The 19139-nt window shown below is 42.1% G+C and overlaps 2 protein-coding genes across 4 annotated transcripts; one reads left to right on the top strand and one right to left on the bottom strand.

Annotated features, from left to right (window-relative positions):
• Nucleotides 1-29: 29 nt before the first annotated feature.
• On the top strand, nucleotides 30-4407 carry LOC124293035. The gene is made up of 3 exons (XM_046731942.1): nucleotides 30-431; nucleotides 3979-4227; nucleotides 4362-4407. Exons 1-3 carry the CDS (start codon nucleotides 355-357, stop codon nucleotides 4405-4407), a joined length of 372 nt encoding a protein of 123 aa, XP_046587898.1. The 5' UTR covers nucleotides 30-354.
• A 6754-nt stretch (nucleotides 4408-11161) lies between these two features.
• LOC107216515 (protein yellow) lies at nucleotides 11162-18576 on the bottom strand. 3 transcript variants are annotated; one of them, XM_015653726.2, is made up of 6 exons: nucleotides 18340-18576; nucleotides 16125-16341; nucleotides 13537-13673; nucleotides 13161-13316; nucleotides 12497-12746; nucleotides 11162-12399 (listed from the first exon to the last, which is right to left on the bottom strand). In XM_015653726.2, exons 2-6 carry the CDS (start codon nucleotides 16330-16332, stop codon nucleotides 11459-11461), a joined length of 1692 nt encoding a protein of 563 aa, XP_015509212.1. In that variant the 5' UTR covers nucleotides 16333-16341; nucleotides 18340-18576; the 3' UTR covers nucleotides 11162-11458. The 3 variants fall into 3 exon arrangements, with proteins under 3 accessions (XP_015509212.1, XP_015509213.1, XP_046587658.1); XM_015653727.2 differs by lacking the exon at nucleotides 18340-18576 and adding an exon at nucleotides 17540-18037; XM_046731702.1 differs by lacking the exons at nucleotides 16125-16341; nucleotides 18340-18576 and adding an exon at nucleotides 14057-14199.
• Between the last annotated feature and the right edge of the window lie 563 nt (nucleotides 18577-19139).

The following is a 19139-nucleotide window of genomic DNA, read 5'->3' as shown; positions in this document are numbered from 1 at the left end:
GCGCCAAATGCGTGACTGTGACCAACACCACCTTGGTCTCGGTAGCGTTACACCGACCGTGTGGAAACCTATACGCTACGTGGGCACCCGGGCAACCTACATCACCGTGTGCCACTCCATCCATCGGCATCTCGGAGTGTGTGCGTTACGTTCATTGCCACGAAAGATGGACCCACACACCGGACTAACGCAGACTCCGTTTCAACGTTGCGCATATGGGCGGGTACCAGTTCACAGGTGCATTACGTCACCTTTGCGATTAGCGAGGAACTGCGTATGTTCACAACACTATTCGAGGAAGATCGCCAGCTGTAAGATTCCGGAGAATATCATGGAGAGGCCGAGTACGCAGATATGTACATACTTAGAGACGAGTTAGACGAAGGTCAAGGGACTGTCATCATTTGCACTGGAATACCAAGTATGGATAGGTACGTACGCGTACGGTAGGTTGGTTCGTTTTTTAAATTTTTTCAAGGTGTCTCTCGAGAAAATTTGTGACAAATACTTTTAAAATTATTTTCGTAAATACCGGATGACGTTGGAAAATATTTAGAGGTCGCTACCGATTATTGTAATATTTTTTATTTATTTTTATGTGTACACTTTACGGACTTACACATGTGTACGTATATATTAGTTTATTTTTTCGTATCGTGGTCCCGTTAATCATTGTTCATAAAAATTAGTGCTAAAAACGAAATAGGAACATTAAGGTGATGCGATACTCCTATTTTGGTAACAAAAACTGTTATCCTAATTTCTCCGAGACGGTAATCTCTCGGATAAAAGACGAGAACAGCCAACTGCGGAATTGTTAGGCGCGGTTTGGTGTTTATTGGTGAACGATTAATTGGATTCTGTTAGCACAAGTTTTTCATGCCATCTTACGAGGGCTTGAAAAGAAAGGAATGTTAGAGAGTGCGCGTATTTTTTATTCCAAGCTCGTAATTTACTTCAACTTACGCGATTACGGCACGGGAGGTGATGAGATAATATATCTGACCTCCCACACACCGAACCCGCGACCCAATCAGCCTTGCTTTACGCAATGAAAATATGTTTATAAGCTTCTGTATAAACACCCAAGCTCGTACGTGCACCGTCATCACATACATGTACTCAAGTCTTTCGCAGTGTATGACATGTGCTCCGTTTGCTTATTATCCGTTATCGCAACTGAACTCGTTACTAAACTTATCCAAGTGCAAGGTCAGTAGGTTTTGATTGTCGTATCCGCATCGCCGATGCAAAGTAAATAATAATGGTTATTTTACGCATCTGGTACGGTTATTATACTCGTAAAATCGAGCATTTATTACACGACGTAGTTTATCGGTGAATTTTTTGTATTAAGCGAGCGATGCTTAGCTTGAAGATGTGTTGGCAGGTATCCGCTATGTGCATGATTAACCGGGTGTAGGCTCTGATGTAACACGCGACGCTTGGCCTTTCTCGTCAATTTACGTTAAAACAAAGTGCACGAGCGTCGCTCCGATCGTTCTCTAATAAACAGCGACTATGATATCAGTTACCTATCCAATAACGAAGTTTGCAGGGTCAGGCGCACCTTTGCGCTAAAAGGGCGGTCTATCGATCGATTCGTCGACAAAGTGTGGTTCACCTGCAGGCAGACGTGGACGCTTTATTAAGTAAACCAGCTGTCTGCACGGGTGATATTGAGATTTCTGGGTCGGCAAAGATGTATTAGAAATGTCGATCGGGTCAATACCAGCGTCTTATCTCATCCAGCGACTGGTTTTCCTCATTTGCCAAATGGACGTGATGTAGATTCGAGGAAAAGGGTGAAATTCGTTTGGAATACTGTTTGGTAAAGAGAGATTTAAGATTAAAGATTTATTACGTGATTCGGGCGTTTATTATCAATAATGTAGTTATTAGTTTCCGTAGCGTGTCTAATAATCTTACGTGATAAGGAAATTCATTACACGCGCACTAAACTTTCTACTATACAAGCTCGTTCGGTCCTTTTGTTCTCTTCGTAATACACCTGATGTGAATAATTACGTAACAGTGTCTACTCGCAAGGCTATGCACCATTATCCTACCGTGTCATAAACCTAATCGCGATATTTATGCGCAGTTACACACTGTTGCCGTCACAGAACGTGGACACGAGACATATCGATACCTCTCGGAATACGAGAACAGGTTCCGTGACTCTGAATTACACTCGGTATACCACGAAAATCGAACATGCGGGAAAGCAGCTCTGATATTATCTACTGGACAGTGTTGACGCTTTTGTAATTTACCCGGTGGCTTAAGCTTCTCGAGACACTATGTCAACATGCTGAATATGAAGTAATCAACTATCACGACTTTAATTGCCACTGAGAAACGGGTTGTCTCTCAGAAAAAGGAAACTGATTGTAATAAACGAGTCCGAAATTATTCATCTTATAGGTACTTAATCCATGGGCTATTAAGCGTTGTCAGTAAAATGCATCAGTAGAGGTCCGCGTGAAATAAGAATTGTACTTTGGATAACCGGTAAAGACTGCAAATGGAATCGAGCATCAGCGCATCGTGCCCTTCTCTTGTTTGATGGAAAAATCGACGTGTAGGTAACTCGTAGCAACGAAGAGTCTGCAGTCAGTTTGGGCTTCAAAATTATTGACGTGCGTAAACGCCATGTGATCGAGAATCCTTGAACCTCGTTGAGGCTAGTCCAGGCTATAAATTTTCTCGAGTCCGTTTGATGATGATCAGTAGAACCGATGCCGCAGGCAACCTGGGCGCGCGGAGGTCGCTTAGGATCTTCCACAATCGCGGTGGAACGGGATATACATGCCTAGACGTACACTCAGACAGCTTGTTGGAATATCACCGCATACCGAATTGCTAATCATGGCTTTACTCGGCACGGTAACTTACCTCTTTGTCGAGTCAGTCATCAATTAACCAGTCTACTATGATAATGATCCTGCGGTTATCCATTCGTGGAATACCACGAGAAATGCTTCGCTCTTTATATTCTAGGTCAGAAATGCGATGAATTGGTTTTCGTTCACCTGGGATGGTAACGTTCAGGCGATATGGAACTTACCCGGTCCAGAGCCATCTTTTACAGCGAAGTACCATATTGACTACTGGCTCAAGACAAGTTAGTCCAATTGACCTATGCTATTTGCACAGCTAATTGATAATCAAGCATGAGCCTAATAGCTTGAGGAGGTCAATTGTGCAGGACCGTTTCAATTATCCTAATAGGTTGGGGGCTGTTTGGCCTGTCACAATGAACAGAGAGAAAGGTCATTCATTGTTGATACAGATCCAGATGCTATCAATGATGCTACGCAGGCTTGGAAGGTTTCATAGTTCCAACTAACGTGGATTGCTCCGTCAAACCAATAAATCAATATCTTTCTGTGTCATTGGCACGCGATTTTATTTCATCACTCTCATTGAATAGTAACAACCTGTTGTAATTGAATTTAACACGGTGTCACGCTTGACTTCTGATCCATTAGTTTGCTATCTAATTTAGAAGAATCAAGCTAGTTTCTTTTTCAATTGATTAAAGCGGGCTTGCAAACTGCAAATAAGTAAAAAACAGCATTCTATCTATGCTGAGGTTGTGGTAGTGCAGTGTCTATACAAGTAGACCAACTCTGCGAATATTAAAAAGATAACCGTCAAAGTCTACGCTGCCGTGAAAGTGCGAATCTGATATCAGACCGGTGGCATCGCTTGGGTTCTGTCTGTGACAGTTGATACGCGTTACGCTTGTAAATAGAACAAAAGGCCGGCCTGACTTGGATCAGGTCTAGATAACACTTTATTCTGAACCTTAGGGGGGTATCATGTAATATACTCTTGAAATCTTGCCAAACATCTCGTCATCATTTACAATATCCAATGAGCGTCACCGGTATTACGAAGCTGTAGTTGAGCTAGTACGATCAATATTCTTATCATACCGCAATAATAATCAGTGTAATTTCGCCGTTGCAGTAGTTTCGTGTGTCGTCTTGTTTCGAAACTATACAACCCACCTTCACCTCATCTTCTACGTCGTCATGCTGTACCCAGTATTCACTGGAAATCGACATCGCCTAATGTTGCCTTGGCTGTACCTCCAGATGATGAAGAACATCGTTGCGGATATAATTTGTACAATTGCTGGTCTGTTGCTTTGTTGGATATTGCACTCGTGCGGGTTATTGGCTGTGGAGTTTCTCATTGTTCGAATAATATCGATGAGTGAGTGAATCCTACCTCTTATTTTAAAATCGTGAATACAGTAAACCGCTCGATCCTAAAGAATCTTGGACTGCTGAGATTATAACTTGTGATCAGTTCCTCCTTTTATTCACCGTATATTTTCCCATCGGCAGTGCCTTCAATATACTTATGGCGTCGGCTGAGATCTTACTACTTTGATCTTCACTACGCTGAGTTAGATGGTGTATCTGTTTTCCCAATGATCAAGCCGGGTCGGAGTCTGACCTTAGCGCAACGTCGCAGGGCTTCGAAGTCTTTGGACGGTAAAATACCAAGAACACCAGATCCTGACAACGCGTCAGGAATGAATTACAGTTGTCTGACTTACAACGAATTCTTTGGTCCGAAGGACTGGGAGATACCTTCCGATCATAAGATCTCAAAGTCTCTGACTACTTTGTTGAGCATAGAAAGTCAGGACTCTGACGACGTTGAAGATGACTCGCGCTTACGTATCATCGACGATGCAAACCTTACACCAGCCGAAAAAACCAGGAAGATCCTCGGGCTCACCTACGAAGAAGTTGAGGCCACTACTGTCAAGCTTCACAAAAAACCATCAACTGATATCAATGCGGTTGAAACGAAGCCGTCAACGTTGTCTGTGACAAAGGAAGCCGTTGAACCACGCACCGTAGCAACGCAAATTGAGCATTCATTTTCTAGATCGAAAGACGAATTAGCTCAAAGTTCGAGGAGATGTATCTGCTGTGAAAAAACGATTTGTTCTAAAGAAAATGATCGAGATTCCAACAGTTCTACATCTGATGCTGGATCGATGCACCAAATAGTAATCGTGGCGTCAGGAATTGCTGGGGAATCAGTCGATATTAAGAGAGAACGGCCGAGTAGAGGGAAATCGTTTGATTGCTGCAGTCAGAATCGTCACGATGAAAGAAAATCGCATGAAAAGGAAGACGATAGCAATGACCTGGACGAAAGTAATTCGGGAAATGCAAAGGCTGCAGAAATTCTTGCGCGATATCAATTGGAATCAAATACAGTATCAACGGCATTTAGTTACCACACTCATGATTCATGTCTTCCTACATCCTGCTTCCAGGCCATTGTACACAGAGATGGTATCGTCTGGGAGAATCTAAAAGAGATAAACTTTGTTTCCGTAATAAAAAGGATGCTCTATGACGAATTTAAACCATTTAAACTGCAGAGGATTTACGTTGAAGGTAAAAAATCGAGGGAAAACGCTGAGCAGACTCTGAACAATATTTTGAAAGAAATTGACTGGAGACTTCGATGGAGTTGTGAACACAACAAGGATAAAGTCAATCGGCAAAGTGATCATCGCTGCGAAACAATAATCTCCGAGCGTGAAGATGGCTCTCGAATTATTGACAAGTTTTCTCATTCCTCTGCGGCGGGGAAACATGCATTTTCAGCACAGAGTTCAGTCAGCTTTGGGATCAACGCTGATATTCTAGCTCTAAATGTGAGTCACGTTTTCGAAAAGATGCCCATCTCAGGTATTGAAAGCTTTGACTCTACAACCATTTCAAAAAAGGAGTCACCGATTCCATCTCATCAAGATGTCTCCGCTGACTCATACTTAATATCAAGCTTTCCGAGACATTCTAACATGTTTCACAATCCAACAACAGAGCTTGAAGAAAACTTAGAAGAAGAAATCATAAAATCGGCCACTCTGCCGCAGGGTCATCATGATCATAAACCACCAGCTATTTCGAGAATGTCTCTCAAGATTCAGTGGGAAAACTCAGATGAAAAAGTCTACAGTTTGTCATTGCTGGGAGATGAGAGTGTCTCTTCTGGTCCAACGAACCCGACGAAATTCAACGAAAAATTTCCTTGCTCTTCGAAAATTTCACCTACAATGACAAAAAAAAAGTCCGAATCACGGATAAATCGTTTGCCCGAATTTAACAAGCCAAGTGTTGCAGTTCACTCAATTTCGGATTCACAAAAATTAATACAAATTGATAAAAGCATTGTTCTTTCTGCTCCAGAGAATGAATCCGTGGCTGGTGAAAAATCTTCTCAAAAGGGCAGCCGTTGTAGAGACTGGATGGATACGCGATCCCCGCCCAGTTCATTGGGGTCTAGTAAAATTCGAAAATCTTCCAGAGAGTGGGAAGTGAAAGCTATCGAAGCACTCAAAGCTTACAACGAAAAAACCATCGTCAAATATAAGAGAGAAATGGATGCTCGTAAGCAGCATGAAAGACCCAAAATTGGACATCGACAAGATGATTCCCACGATTCACGGACTGGTTTACTGTTTTCGAAGCAGCCAACGGCGATTTCTTGTTCAGATCGAGATGATGCAGAACCTTCAGTTTCACCCACTGCTACTCGTCGGAGTCACGCCAACCAAATCCTGTACGTCCCTTCGGTACCTGAAATTGAAACTCCCGAGAAGGAATTGATGTGGAAAATTGATAATGCTTATGCAAGGTTCACGCGGTCGAAACCAATCGATCCCTCTTCTCTGCACAGAAAGTGCGCGACGAAAGAGTTCGTCGAAATGTACAGCGGTAGTGGACGACTGAAGTCAGAGTCGCAGAAGGTTAAAATTCAGGATAAAGCAGCGAGGAAGCAGCATTCGAAGTACAGTAAATCTGACAGAGGAGGAAATGAGTCTGATGTCAGTTCAAAATCGTGCAGAAGAATCGAGGGCTCACAAAAAGGACGGGATTTGGATAGAACTACCGCAAAAGCAAACTTCAGAGCTCAAGAGATCGAAGTTTATTTTTTTGAACGACACATCGATGACAAACCTACGACTAGTAAAGACGTGTCAATTACAACGATAAAGACGTTCTTCCCAAAACGAGGCACTGATACCTCTACTACTGGGTCTTCGGAGATTTCGATACCCGATGAATCTCGGTCACCGATGGTCGACGTTTCGACAACCCCTGAAGAAATCCCACGTCGAATTGAGGACGAGTACTACGTACAGTTGGGGGAGAGAAACATACCGGAGAACGTTAGAGAAGCCATAAAGAATATCGACTGGTCATGCGGGTGGTTAAATAACAACGAAATCTCTCAACGAGAACGAAACGAGTTGAACGACACGATCGTGATAAGGGATCGTAGTTTAGAACAGCAAGATATCGTGTATGAGACTACAGAAAAAATGCTACAGAGTGCTTTCGCCCATAGCGAAAGCTCTGAGAGAGGATTTCATCTGGGCGAAAGAACAAATGAATTTTATCCAATATTCAATAACGTTAATCTCACTATGGGGGAAATTGTGAAAGCAGCAGCGTTGAGGGGGTATAGAGACGAATTCATCAGTCAACCAGCAACAGAAATCGAGATACCGGAAATCCCTGATGTAGATCTTTATAATCTGGTCGATCCGCTCTGCCCACTGGAGCGGAGATCATCTTCCAGACAATTTTTGGGGTTTAATTTATCAGCCGATCTTGGGATGCACGCAGTTCATGAGGAACAGACATCCTCGTTGAGCATATTCAAGGGCTTACCGACACCTAAAACGTTGCCGACTTTTTCAAAGCGACACGATTCGGAACGACGCATAGGATCTACACCGAGAAGAAGTCGCGAACGAGTAGGATTGGCTCTGAGGGATATCATCCATCAATCTCCTGACACAATCCAGGGAACCTCGTTCAGACTCAGGTCGTTTGATGTCAACGGGGAATCACCGTTTCAGGTTGACGTTACGTCTTGCCAACGTATTCTGAACCACTTCAATTCTGGGGGGAAAGAAATGCAGAACGTAATAGTGAAGATTTTTGACCAACTTCCTAACTCTAAAATGTTTACTCGCAGTGAGAATCCAAATTTGCAGATTCGTGATAACCTCGATGAGGATCTATTCGGGAATTTGCGGGGCTCAGAATTTATAACAGTTTTACAAATGATCACCAATTTACAGTTAATCAAAAATATTGCTGGGAAAATTATCAACGTGAGTGATGACTGCCGAGAGTCAGAAAAAACACCGGCTGACAGTACTCGTCATCATTCTGTTGATCAAAATCAAATTTCACCAGAGCAAGCAATGACAGTGCCAAGGATATCAGACGCGCCAAAATATCAACAATTAAAAGCAGAAACTTCAACGGAGACTAGTGATTTAGGTCGAACAGAGGATCGAGAGGAGATAAAATATAGTTCAAGTTGTCAAGTGGTTATTGATACCGAAAATAATCCAGAAAGCAGAGTCTCTTCCACTGAGAAAATTGATGAATTGTTTGACAATGAGGGAAAGAAACTTCTGTCGAATATTTTGGAAACAGAAACATCAATTCTACCACCAATGCCCTCTGAGTTGCTTAGAAGAGTAAAAATGTTGAGAGATGTTGAGTCTGCAGAAAGTGTGATTAAGAAAATGAACACTGTTTTAGAACAGTTTCATGTTCATGGAAATAGCCGTGAAGATCAAATTGAAAAGTGCGAAACGCCGGTTGATATAGAGGGTAAAGTTTCCTCGGTAACAGATTTGCGGTTTCCAGATAACAGCGAGTTACAAAAGTTGCATAATCTCATGAAAATTGTTGTGAATTATGCTATGATTACTGAATATTCCTCGGGGATTTTCTCATCCAGTGAGCCTGGACAGTCGACATCTTCCGGCATTAAGTCATCACAACAATTGAACAATTCTGACGTGCAAAGAAAAGATAAACACTGCACAAATGAAATTTCTGGCAATCTTGAAGAAGGATCTGATACTCTACCAGGTATCGGTGACCTCCAAGCTACTCAAGACCCTGTATCAAGGTCGAGAAGTTCCCAGAAAGAGACGAAGCACCAGGTAAATCGTTTTTCGAGTTGGGATCGGATGATTCCGTTGTCTACGAGACTCCAGCTAGCCAGAAGTAAACGGAAAAGTCGGGCAAGAAAAGTTGTGGCTATCCCCGAGCCTTCTAGAAGAATGGTCAAAGTAGATAAGCTGATCGCAGAGAAAAATTTGGATTTTTTTAGCGCGAGATACGTACCTCAGAGAGGTAGAGGACTATCTTCGGGTTATCTGATGGACTCCGACAGTGATGGAAATTTAACCGTTTCACGTCCTCCCACGCCCAGTTCAGTTGGATCGGCGGTCAGCCAAAGTTTGTCATGCGATAGTGAACAGCCTGATGTTTTTTCTGATCCGCTGATGACTCCTGGCATTCTTTCCTCATCTGAAATGACCCAACACTCGCACGTCACTGACTTCCCTAGAGAAATTTGCTTGACTAGTGCATCTCAAAATCCTATTGGAGAAACAATTTTATCAGAAAATGCTTCGGATTTGATGAACAACTTGCTGCCTCTCAATAGCGATTGGAGAAGGTATTCATGTCGAAATGAGATGATCGAAACTCAACAATCTTCGGAAATGTCTAGTTCATTAGTTGTGGTTGAACCAGAAGCACCTTTACGTGCAGAGTCAATTCTGCTGGATGTGATTGGTGCTGATGAAAGTACGAAAAATGGATGGCGAGGTGAAAAATCGCATGTATTAGTTACGAAAACTCTCCCCACCAAAAGTGAACTCAATCGTATGTCACCAATTTACGCTACGAGGATTGAAGATAAGTTGAACGACGTGATGCAGCAAATTTTGAGCCACCAATTTAGCCGAGTTGAACCTCAGACTTCTTCTGTAACTGATTCGAAGATTGGAAGTTTCATTTCGGTTTCTGGTCCTACGATGATTGACTCTTGGATCGACTCTCGGTTGAATGACTGCGATCCGGAAGCAGAGATTCAAACACGAAACCGAATGAAAGAAGAGTGCCAGAAGAAGATCGTGAATATTTTGGACAGGTCTGATGATACGCCTATTGATGAACTCATTGGTCACTTCAGGGGATCAGTCGAATCAACATCTGAAAGTTCGGACAGTGTGCCGTTTGAAATGCCAGTGCCAAGGTCTAGAATTAGCCTAAAACATGTGGCCATTGGAACCGAGTACAACGTTGAAGTCTTCAAAGACCTGTTGCATCTATTTAAAAAACTCCTTACCGTCAATGTTCATTCCCTGGTTCAAACAACATCAGAATCTGACCGAAATACGCCTGGAGAAGGATCTCGGGATGCTATTCCGCCGTTTAATTCTTCTGATGAAATATACTTGAAAGGGACATCAAACTTATCCAGAATCGACTCACCGCTTGTTGTCATTCCAACCAAGGATTTAGATAGCGCAGTAAAGCTTTTGCACTTGCAGAGTTTCAGGAAAGAACATTCAAATACAGGAGTCGATGAAATCCAGTCTCACGAAAATCTAGTGAAAAGTAATAACATTGAGCAAGTCAAGTACTCAAATTTCCTTGAGAAACTCGACTCACCTGGTTCAGATTTTTATAGCTACGACAGTTTTGCAAGTTTGTCGTACCGAAATATCACCGATACGTCCGAATTAGTTTCCCGGGAAATTTCCATCTCCAATCACACATTCCTTGAAGAGTTTCCCGAACAGCTTGAGAGCAGCATAAATTTATTACTAGAGTCCAGTGAAGTTGTTGATAAACGGTCGAGCGAATCGATGAAATCCCAGTTTGATGAAGACTCTGCTGAAACGAGTTTAAAACAGCAAACAAGTGCTGTTAGTTCTGATACAAATGGTAGTCATGCAGCTTTAGTCTCAACGAGTAGCAGTACGTGTGATGCTGAACCAAAGAAAGATGCGGTGTCAACGAAAAGCTCAATACCCAGGCCAGTGAAAAACAATAAGGGGAGCAAAGAGACATGACACAGGGCAAGGATATCGGGACTGAGATTTGTAATTCAATTCGCATTCACGTTAACAATTATGAAATAGAAATGAAAAAAATAAGTGCTACGTGTCGCGTCGAGTTTCGTACAATTCATTGTGTAAACTTTAGGAAAACATTTCGTTCTGTAAGTAATTGATGAATACATGGACAACCGGATGAGGAAAAGGAATCCCGCCATTTTTTTTTATTTGAAAAAGGCCTCACTTTATTTATAATATATTTCGTATAAAACAATTGACTGGCTTACAAAAAATTACATAGTATGTACATTATGGGCACGGTAATCGTGCAAGGCAATGATGTATATCGTTTTATTCCTTTCGGTGGAATGAATATTCTTTAAAATACATCACACCAATGGTTGAACCTAGTCCATCATCTGAACTGATCGGTATAACATAGCATTCACAAAAGTGTAGTACTTATTTTTGTATTCAACTGTTCTTTTAATGGTACCTATTAAAAGAACAGGAAAGGAAACCGGTTCCTCAGCAAGTCTCATCGTAGCTGTGCTCCGAAGGCGGTACAACGTAGTTGGGGTCGCAGATGGTATTTTTTATAGCTTCTTTTACGTTCGCCCGAAACAGTCTGTAGTTGATGTCATGGGGGTCGAGTTTCCCGTACAAGTACATTGGAAGCTTGTTCGACAACGCCCACATGCTCTGATCCGGTTCGTGGTCCACTTTAATATCATTTGGGAATACTAGGGACACGTTGCTCTGCCCGATGACTCCCAAATTCTGTGGTATGTATTCCTTCCTGGAGTCCCAGCACCAGATGGAGTCCCTCGTCACCATGTTGAAGAACATCACGCCGTTCCTATCCATAGCAGATCCTGAAGAGTGTCCGCAATACTTCGCTCTCGGCTTACCGATCGGGATGAACATCTCCGGATTATCTTCCGCAGTTTTCTCATCTCTGAGCACTGACGTCGAGACCGCGAATTCCCGGAAGCTTGACATTGGATGAAAAAAGAGAGTGCGGTCGTTATTCACGTCGACTGGACTCAGGGAGAGCCCGAAGATCCCGTCGGTCCATTGAAAGTGCAGACCGTGAAGTTCGTATCTCGATGACAGCGGGTCCGGGAAGAAAAAGTGGTGCTCGATTCGGAAGGATTTGTCCTTGAAGAGGTCATAGACGACTATTCCGAATCGCCAAACGTCGGCGAGATAGGCGAACGCGTGCTCGCACTCCCCGGCGCGGATGTCTACCGCGAGATTCGAATACAGAGAATCTTGCTTTACGTACTTCTTCGGCAAAGTGTACTTTTTCAGTAGCCTGTCGGTCTTTAAATCGAAAATGAATAATTCAGGGGGACAGACTTGCTGCGGATCCGACATGATGTCCGTTTGCCCCGAATCCAAGACCCACAGTCGATCGCATTGGTCCACTTGAACCCGGAAGACAGACGTTAATCCGGCGCAATTTTCTGCAACAAATTTACATTCTTGTATTGTTACGAACAATTCCTAACCGAATACGGGCTGATGTTTTGGTGTTAAACATTTTTTCTTCGCCAACTCTACCTGGGTCGTGCCACGCCCAGTTTGGGTACGGGCGCAGTTTCGGGCTTTTCTCTCTTGAATATCGCGGAACGGTGGCGAGGGTGGCAGGTATGCCTTTCTTCCACCTTGGTAGAGTCAGGAATATTTTATCCTTCCACACCTCAATTCCCAGGGGCAGAGCATTTTCCAGCTCGTAGTGACCAGCATCAATAGCACGCTGCCTCGACAACTCGCTGTCGAACTCGAAATCGACGGTCCTCCACGAGTAAATCTGCCAAAGATATCAGTAAATTCCACGACGTAGTGAGGGAATAGTAGAGGGTAGAAAACTGGCGATGAAAACGAAAGTTTCACTTTCAATCTTTATGAAAACATTATGATTATTGCCTGGAGCTAATTAAGAAAGAGTTGGGGATTCGTTATATACTTATAAATTACGAGCTCTTTGTTTCTCCGTATTCAGCTGACATTTAAAATGGTGAATTCTGCAGTAACATAATTCATGTAGCGGACAGCTTCTCGGTTCTAACGCATGTTCGCTGTACGTCAGACTTTGAAGATTCTCACGGTACTGTGCTTCCGGGATCATCACAACCGGTTTGCATGGGTATAAATTAGGTACCGTGACCACCAACATACTGCTCGACACTGATTCTTTCTGATAATTAAAAAAAGGAAATTTCACCTGCTCCATGGCTGGTCCGCTGTACTCGTCATTGTATCCGTTGTTTTCTGGCGGAATGAATTTGTGCGCAGTACTATACTCCTCCGTCTGGACGTTGATGATGCTTCTGAGTGCCGGGCTTGGCACTTGGTACACAGCGTCCGTGTTGACGTGATTCTGAAACAAGCCAAGATCATTTTCACTTGTGTAATCTTCCACCTTTGTGTCAAGTCACTCGATGTTCTCGCTGTTGGCGATAATTTGTAGCGTTTATTCTACTGCGTGTTGGGTGCAAGGAGAAAAAGTGTGAGCTAAGCACAAACTTTGACGCTCACTTGAAAAATATACGAGACAAAGAAACCAGAATAATGATCTTGCAAACTGACAAAGGGCTTACCGGAGCACTGTAGTACCCTGGGCTTTTCGGTGGAGGTAGTAGGTCTTGGGAAACGGTTCCGGGCCCCGGCAAGTTCCCGAAGTTCTGGGCTCCGATCAGGGACATCGACATGAGCCATGGAATCACGTTGGCCATGCCTGTGAAAATTCGAATGAATTCTTGTAACGAAGTACGAGTCGTTAAATTGTTACACAGAACGAGCGAAGATCAGCGTGAAATGGATTTAACGGCACACAACAAAACAAATACGACTCGATTTGACCGCACGCGGAACAGCACCGATATCACTCCGACGCGATGAGAAAAAAGCTGCTCTTTTTCATCGACTTTTTAACTCAATTCACTCTTTCTTTTTTACGATACAGTAAATGTTGCATCTTTCTTTTAAAACTGCCGCATCGAGCGACCGATGTTTTCTTTCGTTGTTTGTTTTATAGGTGAATTTTTTCCCAAATGGTATGGGTGATCGCGATCCGTTACTCAATGCTTAATCGAGGCATAGACGATGAAAATAACGTACTACTATTTTCAACGATGTTTTATCACCACGTGCAACGCACTTTAACAGGAAACGCGGCTCTTGCGAAGCGAGAGTTCGTCGCCGCAAAAGGTTTGCGTATGAGAGGATGTCGCTGCTGATACACGGTGCAGTGTGAGATCGTATTGGCATATCGTCCGAGGCGCTCGTCCCCATCAGAGCCAGAGAATCCCTACCTTTCTCTCTGTGAGAACCCTGTGATGTAACAGCCTCGAGGCGTCTGGATACGAGTACGCTCAGAAGGAGGCCTAGATTCACTTGTAAAAGGCAAATCGACCATTATTTCGAATGGGAACACGAGTGCAGCACAAGGATTCCATTGTAGACTGCACAAGACGAATTAGCAAAAAACGCAAATCAGTTGGTATTAATCGCATGTCCACGATGCAAACGAGACTGCATGTGAGCATTAATTAACGCAATTAAGATAATTATCGTACGCGGAAAAAAAATTTAACGTAGATTTTACAACTATCGTGTTGAATATATCGACAGCACCTTTTTGGAGTCAATTCTAAATCAGTTGCGGTATATCGACCCAAGTATATTGTAACTCTTACTGTCAATTCTCTTACTGTCAATCTTGCTACAATTGCTTTAGATTTAACTCAAAAAAAGTGCTGTTCATATATTCACCACGGGAGATGTAACATCTACAATTATTCTTCTTTCTGTGTAGCTAAACCATTCAATCCAACCGCAGATGGTCATTTGTCATTTGTGCACTTTCACAGTCTATAAGATACATTTTGTGCTTTCTCGAGCGGAATGGAGTACTTAAATCAACTTTTGACGTTTTAGTGTTGCAAAAGAAATTAGTTGAAAGAATTTATTGCTCGGTGGTTTTTACGTTGGTATTTTTTTTTTTTTTTTCATGTCGCGGCCAAAAAGTTGTGCGCAACATTTTTTTCGACGGTAGGAGAAGACGTCAGGCATTTCATCAACTTGTGTATAGATATTGGGAAGTCTGTAATGCAAAGAATCGAGCTGAGCAACTTTTTATAAATTTCTTGCAGACGTTGGCGGATCCTCTTTTTTGGTGCGGCTATCTGTTATGTAGTTGCCATTTATTTGCCAACCGTTGCTCAAGTGAATAGATCGACAACTTATACGGCTGATCAACGTTGAAAAAGCGCCGGAGCCAGATAATATCACAATTGGGTCAGAAATTATGTAAAACCCTAACTGCAGACTGCGCTGTCCAACTCATTAATTAATTTTATGTTATATAGCTGTGCGAATAAACGAGCGTGGATAATGCGCGCGGATCACTGATGTTCAATTTTCGCAAAAGTTAGTCGCCGTTACGTTTGCTCCGCGTCAGTGATACTGTACAACGGCTTTAATCAACGTGTTCGCTGAAGGAGAGGAGACCTCCGTTGTACGTAGTTTTGAGAATCTTCGCGGATTCTGATCAGCCGTTAATCGGTTTTTCTCCCGACCCCAGGCAGCGTGTGAAAAAGGTCGGCCTCGCCGGGTGATGGTCGTTGTGAATACGTCGGGTAATAAATAAGTACAGTCTGCAGTAAAAAGTACGGGACGTTGTAACAAAGAGTCGCTTTCATAACTGCGAGTTCCAACTTCTACAGTTACCTACTAGTAAAATATTCGTATTTACGTAATCTGCCAATTATTTACGTTGGATATCGAATGGCCCATTCGGTCGGTAGGCGTGCCTGTCGCCGTTTTTCCTAACGCATCACACCTCGCATTTATTTCGATAATGAATTCTTGGATGCGTTCGAAAATTACGAAACACGTTCTGTATCGCATGCGGAAAATCGCCGATGCACGAAAAGAAAAATATTGTGGATTTTACATTTCCTGTGGTGAATATGTATGTACAACAATTGCGGCAAGACTTACAAATCTGATAAAAAGAGCTACAATATGCTTGGTTAGATATATCGCAATTCATGTAGATTTGACTCGGAAAAAGTGATGTTCATATAGTCATCACAACAGATGTAAAATCTACATTACACTTTTTTACGTGTGACTCTGGAAAATTTTGCGAAAATTTTGCTGCTTGTCGATGTGGAATACTTACTCCCTTTGCCGCTTGCATTTCTCAGCTTTCCTCTATTATTCTGCAAAAATTCTTCGTGGTATTTAAAGATAGCAGGGTTGGTCCAGGCTGCCTGGTCCAGTTCGTGGAAATAGGTGCCTGGAGATCTGGCATTCTCCCCTGGACTCCATTTGTAAATCCAACCGGTGCTGGCAAGATCTCGTTCTGTATTTTTGGCCTTCCTTGTCATGTTGCATTTCTTAAAAGTAGAACATTCACAAGATCATTCAGCTCTGTGCAATAACGTATAAAAGAGTAGGCAAAAAAAAAAAAAGAACAAACGAAGCATAAAAATGCGACACGTAACAGCGATATTTGACGGGCAAATAATTCTTGTACACTTTCAATGGTAATTTACGTTCGCTACTTCGTTTTCTCGCGCACCTGTTTTATACCGATCTACTTACGTAGCTGCCGCGTGTGAGCACGGAATGTTCGCAAACAGTGCACGCAATAGAAAATGTTCAGATATTTGCAACAGTCGCAAAACTCAACATCAATATACATAGTTGCGCAAGGCTTTCGTTTTTCGCAATTTACGACATAGCCATGTTTAGTAACATTTCAGCTAATCTTCACGCGTTAGAGTCATGAGATAAATTTATGTCAACGTGCCAACAGCTCGGGTTCAACGTCAGTTAACGAACCGTTATGCCATTCGTGTAGAAATCGTCGAACGTGAAATAAATGTACAATCATCAGGGATGGCAAAACGATGCTGTCATGTAAGCATCGTATTAATTTATGTCGATTTCTGATCGGTTACGGTACCTTCCAAGCTACGCGTGATTCGCAAGAGTGGACTTGCTGATATTTTTTTGTTTGTTTTCTAGTCGGAGAAAAGATGTTGATGATGATTTTAGGCGCCGATTAAATGTCGTGAAAAGATTTATGCGAAATCGCCATTTCTCTTGTGTATTTACGATAAATTTTGCTAAATGTTTTGAACTATCTGAAACCTATGCAGTAAAGGGGGATAGCTCATGATAAAAATAAATGAAACGAAGTTTTAACATAATTATTTAAGCATTTAGATAATTGCGCAAGGTTTTTGTATATTAGAATTCATAGTTTCTACAGTTGTGCCTGTGCAACTGATGTTTTACATTCTTTCAATGAAACAACTGATATTTTATAATTCCCGATTTACAAAAACCTATTTGCACTTAAATTATGTGGTTAAATATGTTGACAGAACAAGTTGTACAAGGTACGAATTACAACTACAGCTATCTACCTTGATCATTTTTTGTAACCAGCGTGTTAATAACGTTATCATTATCAGCGTATTAGCATGAGAAACAAAATAACTAATAAGTTTAAATGTTATAGAATTTTTGTTCCAATTATTTGTCGACATTTCAGTCGTAAGAAAATCTCGAGACAGGGTCAAGTACCTCAGTAATTCAGACTGTATAAGGTGTAAAAGCCTCCAGAGTTGAGTCAGTCGGCATTTCTTTTCTCCTATTCTCACGTGGCATCCTCACGTTGCAGGTGGAGTTTTTATTTTGGTTGAATAGCCGCGAGATCGTTATCGAACTTGTTGTTAGCTCGTGTGATATTACGTGCCGAGCAAATTCATCACTCTATTCACTTCTCATGAGAGCTCATGAAACAACGTAATCTTCTCTGAGCTGGCCCTGCTTGTGTTAATGTTTCTTCCTGATAAATTTCACCCTGAGACTTTCATCCGCGGATGCACCTGCTCTTTCCGTATTCACTTCCGGCTCGTTTTGCCCCCCTCCGGTACAAAGCAAACTCGGCTACGTCAAAGATCACCGAATACTTTGAACCGTCCGCGCAGCTGTCAGTCCGGCTTATAGTTATTTTGCTACTACGATACGGTCGGCCCGTTATAACATTTAAGGACAGATCAATCTCTAGAGCCGACTGACTGACCGCCCCACTTGGAGAAAGCCTCGGCACTGTTATTGTAGTCCGGTTACCTCTTGTCTACAGGCTACTGTAGAAATTGAAACAACAGCCCAATTCCGAAACGATTCGTTAAACTGGATCCGCACAGGGAAGCGGAGAAATTTACACGCACCTTGCATAATTTAGAGACGCGTGTTGTCGCCCTCTCTACCCTAAAATTTTTCCTTTCTCTTAAGGCCTCTAATTAGTAACCTAGAGAAAGTGTGAATGACCTTTGAAAGAGCTCATTTTAGCAAATTATGTAAAATATCCGTGTACTTACATTTAGCAGCGACGCATAATCCCTGGAAAGCTTTCACATAACATGGTTTTTTTTTAAATCCAATTTAAATATTTTTAAACAGTCGTTTTTTGAATTAGTGTCGAAGTATCAGCGACATTCCTTTCAATCTTCCAATAACAGAATTATAATTAAAAATTTCTGGATTTTTGCTTTCGCAATTTATTAAACTTCGCTTATACTGATCTAAAGTGACTGATCCACCCGTGTCATACTTCGATCCGTAGTATCGATTGCGTTGCTTCGAATCAATTCCAAGCTTTTGTACTTACCTACACACGAATGCGGCGAGGTTTTTTTCGTGCTAATTCCAAGATCAACTTTTGCCATGACGAAAATTTGATTCCGGTTCCACTCTCCTCGGTTGCAACCTGAACCCAATTTGTACGGAATATTTATTAGTCTTGTGATCAATCGCACGCACCATAACATTGCAGGCTCTGTCGATATTCGAAACGCCAATCAAGATAATCAGCCAGGTTCCATCAGGTATGTTAAGCAATGAGTAGTAGCCGCCCACTCGTGCAGTGGACCATTCAATTTTAGAACAGTCATCTAATCCAGAACTTTTTGTTGTTGCTCTTGTTTGTTCTATTTTGCCTGCATCTCTACCACTTACCTAACTTGTTTCATGAATTAATTATTTACTGAGACTGGCCATGAAAGACAAAATATCGTTCATGGGAAATTAACAATTTTAAACTTGATGTTCTTGCGTAAAATTTAACAATGCATGGTATCGATTTCAGTCGATATATCGATGATATAAACGAACTGAAATA

Source organism: Neodiprion lecontei, chromosome 2, assembly GCF_021901455.1.
Source record: "Neodiprion lecontei isolate iyNeoLeco1 chromosome 2, iyNeoLeco1.1, whole genome shotgun sequence".
In the NCBI taxonomy this organism is placed as follows: Eukaryota; Metazoa; Arthropoda; class Insecta; order Hymenoptera; family Diprionidae; genus Neodiprion; species Neodiprion lecontei.
The sequence above is the reverse complement of the archived record's forward strand: the minus strand, read 5'-3'. Positions and strand labels throughout refer to the sequence as shown.

Excerpts from the sequence above, each read along its gene's own strand:
- LOC124293035 (XM_046731942.1), top strand. The coding sequence starts at position 355 with ATGTACATACTTAGAGACGAGTTAGACGAAGGTCAAGGGACTGTCATC. Across the intron at positions 432-3,978 it reads GGAATACCAAGTATGGATAG|TAGTTTCGTGTGTCGTCTTG; the intron begins GTACGTACGCGT and ends TCGCCGTTGCAG. Across the intron at positions 4,228-4,361 it reads TGTTCGAATAATATCGATGA|TGCCTTCAATATACTTATGG; the intron begins GTGAGTGAATCC and ends TCCCATCGGCAG.
- LOC107216515 (XM_015653726.2), bottom strand. The coding sequence starts at position 16,332 with ATGACAAGGAAGGCCAAAAATACAGAACGAGATCTTGCCAGCACCGGT. Across the intron at positions 13,317-13,536 it reads CAGGGTACTACAGTGCTCCG|AATCACGTCAACACGGACGC; the intron begins GTAAGCCCTTTG and ends GGCTTGTTTCAG. Across the intron at positions 12,400-12,496 it reads CTGGGCGTGGCACGACCCAG|AAAATTGCGCCGGATTAACG; the intron begins GTAGAGTTGGCG and ends AATTTGTTGCAG.